Raw genomic sequence first — 13,983 nt, 5'->3', positions numbered from 1 at the left:
ATTTTCTGTCTCAACCATCAACCATCAACCAAATGAAGATCTTCGGACAAGTAACTCGCTTAGTGTAAACTGGGCCTAATTGATTCATTCGAGACTATCACTTGCCTTGACTAGCCATTACTGGACGCTTTGACAAATGACAATACCACCTAACAGGTCTTAGATCACAGTTTAGTTTAATAATACCTACTCATGGTGTCGAATCTAATTTAACTGTCTTATACATTTTTTATTAATATACAGGCTTGACCATGATTTTTGTTATCTATTACTAACAGGAGGTTAGCGTTATTGTTATTTTTTAAAGTTTGTAGGTTGATTTTTAAATGGGATCAATGAAAATTGCTATTTGCTTCTGAATGTATCCCCTTGAAATTACAAAAAAAATTGCATAATCTTTTTTGACTTTTCGTACGATATTTTCAGAGCATTCACAAAGTTTCGGGCTAATTATTTTCAAAGAAAGAAAAAAGGAACGGTTATTCTTTGAAAGTCGTACCATACATCACTAGTTGTACCTATCTAAGGTTCTAACACTTGAGCATTAAAGCCAAAAAGCCCAAGCAGAAGCATTTTTTTAACCCCCGACTCAAAAAGAGGGGTGTTATAAGTTTGACGAGTGTATCTGTCTGTGGCATCGTAGTTCCTAAACTAATGAACCGATTTTAATTTAGTTTTTTTTGTTTGAAAGGTGACTTGATCGATAGTGTTCTTAGCTATAATCAAAGAAAATCGTCAGACGTTTGAAAGTTATCAGCTCTTTTCTAGTTACTGTAACCTTCACTTGTCGGGGGTGTTAAAAATTTTTAATTTGCACTTGTGACTCCTGATTGTCAGCCCCCTATTCCGTAAAATAAAAAATTCAAATTGTGAATGAAGTCGTTAAAATGATAATCTCATTTGGAATTCGTTCAAAAGGCAAAGGTAGGTAATAATATTTATAATAATAGTCAAAGTTAATTAAACTTGCCCACGAAATATACTGGCTAACAAAGTTTCTCAATCAGCCCAACTTTTTACCAGCGATAAAGGAATCAATTTTGACTTCTAATGTGTACCCAATTTTTTTTTCTGGAAAAAATCAATCAAGGCTCTGGGTTGACAGTTTTTGATTGTGTTTAGAATACCGTGGTGAATGATCGACAAGTGAAGTGCGTGGATAAAGTCATATTGTGCCGTGATCGTTATTGGAATAGCTTTTGGAATCGTATAGTTGATTTTGGACCACAGTTTTCTAAAGTTTTGGCTCAATCATTTCCATAGCTTAAATAGCTATTAAATTAAAGAACCGGTCAAGTATGAGTCAGGATTCGACGGTAGCACGGCGGGCCTGGACTGGAGTCGCTTTTATGCTAAAGCAATTAGAGATTAATATGTGAATTATCATTAAACATGCTGCAACTCGGCTATAATCCACTCTGCTGGTGTGTGTTGTGCCTTAGGTTTAACGAATATTATCAGATTATTAGTGATAATAGCCAGGACGTGCATTCCGAAACACAAAGGAAACGGAAACGCCAAAATTGGTCCTCCAAAGTCAGAAACCAACTGTGGACAGATCGGTTGAGACGTTGGCGGCTACTAAAGAGTTATCACGGGTTCCTTTATCCATACTAATATTATAAATGCGAAAGTGTCTCTCTGTCTGTCTGCTACCTTTTCACGACCCAACAGTTTAACCGATTCCGACTAAATTTGGTACAGGGTTAGCTTATATCCCGGAGACGGACATAGGCTACTTTTAATCCCGGAAAATCAAAGAGTTCCCACGAGATGCCTAAAAACCCATCCGCTTAACCGATTTGTATAAAAGGTACTGAGGTAGCTCGCGTCCCTGTAATTGACATAGGCATTTTATCCCGGAAAATCATACAGTTCCCACGGGATCCTTCAAAACCTTAATCCACGCGGATGAAGTCGCGGGCATCCTATAGTAAGATATAGAGTTAAAATTAGTATCAATTCGCTACGCTACGTAGCCAATACGTTTTTACTTCCAAATTAAAAGCGACAAATATTTATAGAGTTCATTTCTTTAGCGATACAAAACTGCCTAAATTAGACGGTAATAGCAAAAAACCCATTACAGTCACCGATACTTGGTGAATCATGATTTGCAAAATGCGTTCGAGTTAGTCACCTGATACTAAACAACTTGCAGTTTTCGGATTTATCAAAAAATTATCACTCGCTTTAACGGGAAGGAAAATATCTTGAGGAAACTTGCATGTCTGAAAGTTCTTCTTAATATTCTCAAAGGTATGTGAAGTCTACCTATCCGCACTTTGACTGTAGACTATGGTCAAAAATCTTCTCGTTCACTTTTATCGTACCTGTTGAGTTTCTCCACAAAACTAAACCATATCTCATAATCGACGAGACATAGCCTCGTAAGGCAGTTTTAAAATTTGTAGCATTGCAAGATGGCTTCAGTGACCGTAGTTCGTTAGCATCATCAGTTTTTAGAGCTCCGTACCTTAAAAGGAAAAATGGAACCCTAATAGGATCACTCCGTTGTCTGTCTATCTGTCTTTCTGTCCGTCTGTCAAAAAATAGGGCACTTCTCGTTGACTTAGCTTTGAATTATGAAGTTTGGCAGCTCTTATAGCATAAGTAAAGCAATAAATCCAAAAACCGTGAATTTGTGGTTACATCCCAAAGAAAATATGAAAATGTGATTCAATTTTCAAAGTAAGATAACTATACCAAGTCGGGTATCACATGAAAGGGCTTTGTTACTTGTAGGTATGTCTAAGACAGATTTTTATTTATTTTTAAGCATAATAGTTTTTGATTTATCGTGCAAAATGTCGGAAAAAATACCCGAGTACGGAACCCTCGTACGGACTCGCACTTGGCCGGTTTAACTGGCAAGTAAAACTTTTAGAACCACTGACAAATTCACTTGGGATCATCAATGAAATCAATTAGGCGCGTCGATTCTCTCTCCCAAGTCCCAGCGTTGCACCAGAAATCATTAATTAAATATCCGCTATAATCAGTCGAGCCATCACTTTGATTTGGAACATTTTACACCGTATTAAGAGGGGTCTCTCCGTCACTTGTTCCATACAAACGTAGTTCGTCTCTCATTGGAATTTTGTTGAAACGTTGCGGGAACTAATATCTATGTCTGTGGTTTTCCAGATTTCCGTCAAAATATTCGGTTTCAAAGTTACGCAGTCTTAAAAATTCACATACAACGCTTTGAGCCCCTGAAATTTTAAATCTACATATTTAAAAAAAAAATCTAAAACACCACAGGCACAGATATTAGTTTCTAGAATATGTCTGCAAAATTTCATGGACTTTGGATGCTTAATATTCAATTGAACTTGGGGCTACGATTTTATGGAGTAAGTGACGGAGAGAGCCCTGTTAACGTGACCTTGTTGGTTTGTTTTGAAAATTAGATAACTTTTTACGCTAAATTTTGAGGGCAGTACAAATTACGTAAAGTTTTTACGCTTGATGACAAAAGAGCTTTTTTCTTATTTCACGGAAATTATATTACTATGGCAAGAAGTTTCTTCGTGTTTTTATAAGCCCTCATAGATTTCATACCTATGAAAATACATAATTTATGTTGCTTTATAACTCCTTGAACATAGACTAGTATGCCCTTGATTTAAGAAGAAAATTCTAGGTTACGTTAGTAAAATATCTAAATTCAACTAAATTGTCTAATTAGTCACTTGATTAATGAAATTGCAACTGCTTATTTCATTAGAATTTAATAAAAAAAAATTTGAAATAATATATCCCTTTCTCTCTTTTCGTTGTAGGTATTCCTAATTGCCTTTAGAATCTCAACTAATAATTAATCTTAAACTAAATACTTTAAATTCACCCGAGGCAGGGAGGAAACAAAGAGGCCAAATTCGAACCTCTCTAAGGTCTCACCCAGTTTCCGACTCGGGTCTACGTTGCTTACCTATATTTAGAGTAATCATTGTACTTATCGCAGCTAGGCTACACGACCCTCAAATTTTAACTTTCTGCAGCCTAATCAGATTCATATTGTACTAGAGAATGCCCGCAGCTTCGCCCGCGTGGATTTCGGTTTTTTGAAATCCCGTAGGAACTCTTTGATTTTCCGGGATAAAAAGTAGCCTATGTGCTAGTATAATCCATCTCCATTCTAAATTTCAGCCCAATCCGTGCAGTAGTTTTTGCGTGAAGGAGTAACAAACATACACACACACACACACACACACACACACACACACACACACACACACACACACACAGACACACACACATACAAACTTTCTCCTTTATAATATTAGTGTGATGTCTTTGTCCGCAGTGTCAGCACAAATGACGTTAGGAGCCAGTGGGGCATTATTCCGAGGGATGGACAGAGCGTTCTGCGTTCGGATGAAGAGCACCCTAACTAAGAGAGGCTGTCACTTTAAGTCGTCAGGTTACAGGGTAAGGAAATCTCTTATGGAAGTGATTTACTGAAGTTTTAGTAGGGGAAGAAATCGAGTTCATCTTTGTAAAGACCAAGTGTATAAGTAGATCTGAAATGTGAATGTGATCAGCTTCATAGAATTCATTGGTCTAATCATGTTGATTTTTATGGAGCTATGAATCAATCAAAATGTAATCATAATGCAATAAATGTGATAAATCATAAAATCATGGTTGGGGTAAACAACTAAAACCATAGAAAATATTCATTACCTTAAACTAAATAGGTAATCTTTAAAAACATTGCAACGAAAATAACATTTTTTTTTTTTTTTAAGAATATTAGCCATTTTTAATTATGACTAACATTCCCCTTTCCCCTCCAACTAAGCGTTAAGCTTGTGCTAGGATAATTATAGAGTTTATAATTATTACTTTTACTAAAACTCCAGTAAATCATCTTAAATTATAAAACTAATCATTGATAAAAAAAACTTGTTACTTATTAACATTAAAAACAAGTTGAATGTGAAAATTTGTGGACATAGCTCTTATTGATTTAGAATGAGAAGTAAATGTACGCTGAATTTTCATTTTCGATCTAGGTGGGAAGAACCAAGGACGGTGAACCATCCAGTTACGGAGAGGGTGGTAATTGGCGGGTGGGTATCAGAATAGACAAGATTTGTGTTTTACCTATTAATAAATGTTTTGTAAATAGATGTACTAAAAGTGTTTTGACAGTGCCGTCAATAGATTAATCGGCGCAGACGCAAAACAGCTAAGACAACCTAAATAAATAGTATTATTTTTAGTACAATTAGGAATTATAGTGTAATTAGGAATAAGTTACAGTTATCCTGGTGGATATAACCTCGGTAACTGCTGCGAAAATTCTAGTACATATTTTTCAAAAATTCTAGTATTTTAGAGCAGACAAGAAGAAGTGTTTGAATCATAAGTATGACAAATTGGAACCGTTAGTTACCTAGGTTTTACAATTTTTATAAACCTAAAATTTTAAATTGCAAAATCTTATCATTCTGCAAAACGACTAATTTTGACTTGGTTAAGTATAAAGTTTCTTGCGATAAAGTTAAATTAAATTACAGAACTTTTTAATTTTTGAATCTAGAGCACGGAATATTTCGAGTCGAGATAGAATATTTAAAGACATAAGAATTCTGTCGCATATAGAATACCAAATTCAAATCAAAGAATGCATTTGAAAAGGTAACGATGTCAAGGTTTTATTGAAACAAGTTAATAAATATGATTGAGGTGGTCATACCGTTCACATAAATACTCGAATTACCATTTTATTACTCCTAAATAAGTTCACGCGAGCTTTATCCTTCCTTAGATCACAAATATTATTGTTAGAATTATTGCGGAGCGTGGGGTGCCTCAGGGCGAATTGTGGGCCCATAATTTTTGCCTTAACTCGGTGTTAGAACATAAAATGTGATTATATCTCTAGCGACTTGCGAATAACGTACTAGGTGGGTAAAATTGTTCGTAATAGATTGTTTTCGGTGGTTATGCTCCTTTTATTTATCAACTTGGGCAGTTTATGATTCTTTTAAACGATGATTATTTCCCAGATTTTATCTGCCATATTTAGTACAATTTACGTTTGATTCTAGGTATTTTTTTTGTACAGTGTATCTTTGGCTTGTCATTTAGTTTGCAAAACTTGTAATTTATGATTGAAATCAGCAAATCTTCTCTGATTGAATAAATAATTTTAAGCCTTGGAGTCAATTACTTTACAGTAAGATAATATGTTGGTTTAGTCAAAACCGCACAATAAATCTAACGATTAGCAGTTCTAAAGTTAAGCCCATAATTCGTATTTATCTCAATCTAAATTGCTCATACAATTCGCAAATATCGACGGAACAATTAGAGAAAATCGTTCCTAACCCTCTGTATGGCTTTTGTGCCAAAGGCAAAGCGTTTATTACGAAAATTTCAAATTAGTTCATCCTTCTCGATTTTAGAAGTTACCTGGGAATTTGTATACGTGACACCTTTGCGGCTAGATTCTGAATCTTCTTTGGAAGTTTGTCGGTCTTGTAAACCACGTCTCGTATTAGGAGTTTGAGACAAAGTTTTAACAACTTTGTGCTACCTATTAACTTGTTTTATGTCAGAGACAAAACTGTTTGTGGGTAAATTAATGTTTAGTTTAAGTAAGTAATGTAAATACATGCGATAACTTTTTGTGATGAAGACCTGTGGGAAACATGCTATCACCTCCCGCAATGCAAGGAAATAGCTCTGAGGCGATGGTGATAGGTCAGGAATATTTTGCGAAGAGAGAGAAACATTGCTCAAGTAGCGTTCTAGTGGCCTGTCGTTCGAAGGAGACCTGGTTGACCCACCAGCACCCGAAGGAGATTTATTGAGGCCACCTTATAAAAGTGGGACTCTCGTGGAACTATGCTAAGACAAGACAGGAGGTCACGAAAACAAATACTGCAAACAAAATGTTCCACGGGGGAATAAAAGAACTCCATCATCATAATAACTTTTCGTACGTTAGTCTAACTTTTCTTGGAATTATTGATATTACAGTTTCAACAAATTGTTAGGCACTTGTGAAGGTTAAAGAAAATTAAAATTGTTTTTTCTTACTTTAAATACACAATAATTATTTATTAGGCTCGTTAAAACATCTGCCTTGGTTTTCAGTTTTTTTACTTCGTTGATGTTTGACCTTATTTCATTAATCGTTATTTTACAGGATGTGTATGAAGAGCAAGAACGACACCTTCTACTATGTATTTATCTATTTTTAACCCCCGACCCAAAACGAGGGGTGTTATAAGTTTGACGTGTGTAATCTGTGTATCTGTCTGTGGCATCGTAGCTCCTAAACTAATGAACCGATTTTAATTTAGACTTTTTTGTTTGAAAGCTTGTTCTTAGCTATAGGTAATCCAAGAAAATCGGTTAAGCCGTTTGAAAGTTATAAGCTCATTTCAAGTTACTGTAACCTTCACTTGTCGGTGGTGTTATTAATTTTTATTAATTTACACTTGTACTTCATTGATGTTTAGCTTTATTTCATTTATTGTTACTTGACAGATTGTTTATTAGGTGCAAAGACGACACCTTCTACTGCATATTTATCTCATTTTTTTTTCAGCGTCCATATTTCCAACGTCTTCTTCTCAATATTAGTTTTCTTTTCGTAACTCAAGTTTTTCAGGAACGTTTCTTTTATTTTCAGGTAGTGCTAATGCTCTGTCGTCTACGGCCGCAGTACTCCTTCTCACACAGTCGCAAGACCCCGCCCGCTCTACTGGGAATGGTGGCTTTGGCGATAGCGTTACCTCCACCATCCGTTCACGAGATAAGACTGGAATCCGACATGTTTGTCACGAGGATCAACTTCGACTTCCGAATAGCGCACTGCGAGCCCAGGTATTACAATTACATGATTTTATGTACTTCTCAATAAACATTTTTGACCTTCTTTTTTTTTTTTTTTCAAATCCCCAAAGGTTTCCCACGCGAAGAGATTTTCTTATTCATTTGAAAAGTTAGTATTTTTTTATGTTTTCCTCCTTTTACAAAAAAACGCATTCATTCCTTTTTCATGTACAACTTAAACATTTCAGAAGCATTAATGAGTGTGTTGCTAGACATAGCTGACTATTATTCAAAAACTTGGTTCTCAATGCTTAATTTATTTCAATAGATTTTAGTAAGTGTAAAGTTGGATAACTAAACTTCTATCATTTTATATGGGGTATCTAGACTCTTAAATATTCTGACCGACAATAGATTAGGTACCTATTTTCAATAAATGATATATGGGCACCTAAATTGTTGATTTTTTTTCCTACTAAGAATGTAATAATCACACTAATATTATAAAGGAGAAAGTTTGTATGTGTGTGTGTGTGTGTGTGTGTGTGTGTTTGTTACTCCTTCACGCAAAAACTACTGGACGGATTGGGCTGAAATTTAGAATAGAGATAGATTATACCCTGGATTAGCACATAGACTACTTTTTATCCCGGAAAATCAAAGAGTTCCGACGGGAATTTTAAAAAACCTACATACACGCGAACGAAGTCGCGGGTATCAGCTAGTCAAGCATAATTTTTTTATCAAGTTAAAATACCAAGATTGTAGGTTTTAATGGTTTTTATCTCATATTTCTCAGCAGGGTATCAGAACTACTAGGGTACACCGCCGAGGAACTTACAGGGAAAAATCTATACGCGCTCTGCCATGGAGAAGACGCAAACAAGCTTAGGAAATGTCACGTTGATCGTAAGTAAATTAATATTCCTGAAGCCATCAAGTTTTAAACAAAACTTGTACACTCAGTCAACGTTCAATATTAGCTGTACGAAAAGATAGAAATAATGATGATATTAATATAAATAAATAATTAATAATTTAAATTAATTAAAAGGAATTCGGCAAATGGGATATTCGCCTCTAGCAGATCTTTTTAAAAGTATAACTTAACTTGTCCTACTAATTGACACGATGCTCTCCGTCTCCTCTCAGAATGAGAAAGGTTGAGTTGGGTTGAGAAGGAGTGAGAAGATAAGTAGTCTACCACGCTGACTAAATGCGGATTAGCAAGACACAGCAGAGTGGCATGTACTATAATGTATTAACGCTGAATCCAGTGAAGTGTTTGGATAATTTAACAATTTTGCCGGCTCATATTAAACTTCTGCTTTTCAATGGAACTAAAGCTACCTTATTTATGTATGGGCAAGTATTATAATGTAGGTACCTGCCCACTTTATCCTATTACATATTCCACCATCGTTCATTGGCGGAAATTCTAGCCGTATAATTCCCTAATTTTATTACCTAATATACTTTATACACTGATATTGCATACCATTTGAGCGTACAGTTGTAACCAAATTACCCGCTTTCTACCCAACACCCGGTGTTTTATGGTAATTCCAGCAATTGTTATTCAACAGCAGAATTGTCCACATTTGACCGGCATCTGTATATTGTGCATTTTAAATTCAAATTAATGGTCTCGTAAACCTATCAACGGTTGTAGTGAAAAAGTTACTAAATGACGTCGATGGGGCGTGATTCGCCTTAATCGGCGGCCATCTTGGTTTTGTCAGTTACGCAAGCCTAGTGTTTTGTGTTTCTGAGTGTGTAGGCGAAATTCTACAAAGGCCTTCTTCAACTTAGCTTTAAGCCACTTGGTAGGATCCTCTTTCCGGCATACTCTAGATCTGTCTCGGTTTGAGCATCCAATTTTTTGAGTCTATTAGGTCCATCCAATTTTTTGAGTCTATTAGGCCTTAGGTCTCTTATGTCTTCACTCACTATTAGGTTTTAAATCTAGCTCTTAGGTCTACACTCATGATGTCCAACCAACCAAAGCATAGAGTTTTCCAAATTAAAGTTTAATTTCGAGCTTAGGTTAGCTTAGCTCCTATCTTAAATAAACTTTTTCCTTCCCTCTTAATTATTTCTTGCTCTTTCCCCGTTGGGATTTTAAAACGTCCTTTGTCTATCATTATCACTAATTTCGTTATTTGTTCATCCATTTTTCTTTTCGTTCAATTTGTTCCTTGGACATTTATTCAGATAAATATTTAGCTAGGTACCTATTTATACTTAGTTTCAAAATCCAAGTTCAAATTAGATTTTCGAGTTCATCGATTTCCAAGTACTAGAACTAATTCATAATTTAGAGAGCATAAACTAATGCAATCCTTATTTTTATCTTGGTTAAATAAATGCGCTATGAGACAAACAATGTAAAAAAACAACAATAGATTTCGATTGTGAAATTAGCATTATTGTAGTATAATCCGTAGATATTCAGTAAATACTCGTAAATAAGCGATTTATTAGGAACAATAACGTCTTTCAGTAGATTCCATTGTTATATCCTTCACGCTGATTTAGTAAATCTTGAAGAATAAGTTTTATGATCTGCTCTATCAATTACTTTTGCAGTAAAAATTAAGCGAGCATAATTTGATATTACTTATCCAATACCTACTTATGGGTCATCCATAGCTGATTGAATAGCTTTAGTTATAATTTAAGTTATCTCGCCATGCATTATTATTTTTATTTTTTACTAGAGGATGCCCGCGACTTTTTCCGCGTCGATGTAGGTTTTGAAGGATCCCGTAGGAACTGTTTAATTTTCCTGGAAAAAAAGTTTCCTATGTCAATTAAAGGGCACAAGCTACCTAGGTATCAAATTTCATACAAATCGGATAAGCGGATGGATCTTTATAAATCCCGTGGGAACTCTGATTTTCCGGGATAAAGCCCATCCCCAGGATATAAGCTAACTCTGTACCCGTCAGAATCGGTTAAGCTGTTGGACCGTGAAAAGGTAGCAGACAGACAGACAGACACACTTTCGTATTTATAATATTAGTATGGATTATCGTACGGTTATTTAGATTGTTATCATCATCATTTCAGTCTGTTAACATCCACTCCTGCCGGGCGATTCAGAACACTCGATTCGGTAAGTAATCGTTCGATAAGATGTATTTTTCAATGGAAAGTACGTCTTATCGAACGGTAACTGACCGAATCGAGTGTTCTGAATCGCCCGGCTGGATATAGGCCAATGAGCACCACCATATTCTGTCAACAGCCTTCCTCATCCAGACACTTCCCGCTATCAAGTCGTCTGTCTGTTTCGCTGGAGACATTTTTATAGCGCTTTTTCTAAAATTTTATCTGGTTTATAATGATTCCTAAACCTTAAAGGTGTTTTAGCAAGGCAAAACAATAAATGTATGTAGATGTATGGGACGTTGCTATTTGAATTGCAGAATGCCTCGAATCATAAACCCAACGTAGATGACTAAGTATCCTCAGAATCAAATAGGTAAGTATCTACATAAAAGATAAATGTCTATTTTATTTTATGTCCCTACCAAGAAGGCTTCAAAGGCATTACGGGCCGACATTTCCCACGTCTAAGCCAGGGAAAAGGAAACGAAATGATGCTACGGAATTATTATTCAAATCACAAACGGTATGGCGCTAGGCCTAAATTGTATTCAGACGGATGCGTGGAAAAATAATGATATCACGCACACAGACTGACTGAGATGGCTTTATTTGGTACCATTTTTTCCACTGCTATGTCGGCAGATACCTAAGGATTTTTAATAGTACAATAAGTAGACTTTTTAGGGTTCCGTACCTCAAAAGGAAAAACGGAACCCTTATAGGATCACTTTTTGTCTGTCTGTCTGTCTGTCTGTCCGTCCGTCCGTCCGTCGTGTCTGTCAAGAAAACCTATAAAGTACTTCCCGTTGACCTAGAATCATGAAAGGCAGGTAGGTAGGTCTTATAGCACAAGTAGGTACAGGAATAAATTTAAAAACCACGAATTTGTTGTTACATCATATTAAAAAAAAAAATGTGTTTCAATTTTGAAGGTAAGATAACTATACCATGCGGGGTATCATAATGAAAGGGCTTTACGTATACAGTACTCTCTAAAACAGATTTTTATTTATTTTTATGTATGATAGTTTTTGATTTATCGTGCAAAATGTTGGAAAAGGTACGGAACCCTCAGTACGCGAGTCTGACTCGCACTTGGCCGGTTTTTTAATTAAAAATAATTCTGTCTACAATAAAATTACCTTAAACAAATTACTGTAAATTCTGGCCCGCGTGGAATGGTGCCAAGAATTAGCTGCATTTCTGCAGCGAAGCCAAGAAATGAACCAGCCCTTCTGTCACTACATGCAATTAACCGCGGTGTATTTATCACTATTGCCCTGTTCCAAGTAATATTTCGATAGTAAGAAATCTGGCGACTAGATATATTCTCTATCGAAACTTTTAACGATTTTGAAGGTAATTTACTTTTCGCGCTAATGAAATGTATTAACATTTGAATTTAAAGATATTCCTGACTGAGAATTTAAAGGTCATCACTTTACATTTTTTTATACTACAAGAAGTGAGCGTTTTGTAAAGCTTTAATATTTGGAAAACTCATTTTAACTTAAAACAATGGATTTTTACGCAATGTCCTCTTTGCTCATCTTTGTTTTCCACCTTAGTCATTATAATCGATTATCCTTATCGATTGACATAAACGATTGTTTTCGTCGATTCCACCCATGACCCAATAAGAGTGAAATCCATCGGATGGCGTAACCCCACTTTGTATTCAATGTGTGCGAATAGAAATTCATGTCAAGACGACTTCAAGGTAGAAGGAAAATTTACAACCAACTTCTTCGAAACTGGACAATCTATTATCGATTTCTATAAGGTTTGCCTCGATTTTATATCGATTACTAGAGGATGCCCGCGACTTCGTCCGCGTGGATTTAGATTTTTATAGATCCCGTGGGAACTTCGATTTTTCGGGATAAAAAGTTGCCTATTTCGATTACAGGGGCGCAAGATACTTCGGCACCAAATTTCATACAAGTTGGTTATAGTGGATGAGTCTTTAGAAATCCCGCGGGAACTCTTTGATTTTCCGGGATAAAAAGAAGCCTATGTCCGTCCTCGGGATGTAAGCTAACTCTGTACCAAATTTCATTAAAATCGGTTCAGCGGTTGAGCCGTGAAAACGTAGCAGACAGACAGACAGACAGACACACTTTCGCATTTATAATATTAAGTATTAAGTATGGATTTTTTATTTATTCATTATCAAGTCCAGTCTGATTCTTCTAATGTATAGGTACCCAATACCCAATACAAAAACATACTCGTAGGTCCAATGTTTCTGTTGCTTATTTTTTTTTCGGAATTCCAATAGTCAGCTTTGATAATAATAATATAATACTTGTAATATGATATTTGTAGTTATTTGTAATATTTGCATGTGTTTTGTTATGATAATAATGTAATATTTGTATAATGTCCAGATACTATTTGTAGGTTTTTAGTTACCTTTAGGTATAGGTTGGGAGCCAAATATCTTCCACTTGTGTCATCATCTGTCCATTGTAGAAAAGGGTTGTTTGATGTATCTCCTATTTATATAATATGGTTTAGGGAACAATGCCAAGAGAAACGAGAAAATGTGCAATGTGTGTTCCTCTGTATTTGAGCCAAATTGTATGTCTTACCTCAGTTATTCATCTCGATTTTGATGGCGATCGCTTTCGCCAATTCATAGACCAATTCATCGCTCGGACTTCGATTTTCAAAGATTTTCTTGCAATTTAGGGCCTTTAAGAGGGCTCTCTCCGTCAATCGTTTCATACAATCGTAGTTCCAATTTCATTTGAATATTAAGTACTTAACCAAAATCCATGAAATTTTGCAGACATATTCTAGATGTGGTTTTCCAGATTTCTGTTAAAATATTCGGTTTCAAAGTTACGCGGTTTTAAAAAATTTCATACAAATCTTTGAGCCCCTGTAATTTTAAAACTATAGGTATATTTTTAGAAAAATCTAAAACACCACAGACACAGATATGAATAGATCTGAGATTCTACACACAGATACAGATTCTACACACAGATACAGATACAGAACACAAATATGAGATTCTAGAATATGTCTGCAAAATTTCATGGACTTTGGTTGCTTAATATTCAA

The 13,983-nt window shown here is 35.5% G+C and overlaps 1 protein-coding gene across 2 annotated transcripts in view; it reads left to right on the top strand.

Moving 5' to 3' along the window:
• LOC123876759 (protein trachealess) overlaps window positions 1–13,983 on the top strand; it is an 87,970-nt gene that overhangs the window by 67,530 nt on the left and 6,457 nt on the right. For both annotated transcript variants that reach the window (XM_045923117.1, XM_045923118.1), the window contains 3 exons: window positions 4,310–4,434; window positions 7,655–7,848; window positions 8,597–8,706. In XM_045923117.1, the coding sequence (XP_045779073.1) occupies window positions 4,310–4,434; window positions 7,655–7,848; window positions 8,597–8,706 (429 nt within the window). The remainder of the gene's footprint in view (window positions 1–4,309; window positions 4,435–7,654; window positions 7,849–8,596; window positions 8,707–13,983) is intronic.

The sequence above is a fragment of the Maniola jurtina genome, chromosome 22 (genome assembly GCF_905333055.1).
Source record: "Maniola jurtina chromosome 22, ilManJurt1.1, whole genome shotgun sequence".
In the NCBI taxonomy this organism is placed as follows: domain Eukaryota; kingdom Metazoa; phylum Arthropoda; class Insecta; order Lepidoptera; family Nymphalidae; genus Maniola; species Maniola jurtina.
The sequence above is the reverse complement of the archived record's forward strand: the minus strand, read 5'-3'. Positions and strand labels throughout refer to the sequence as shown.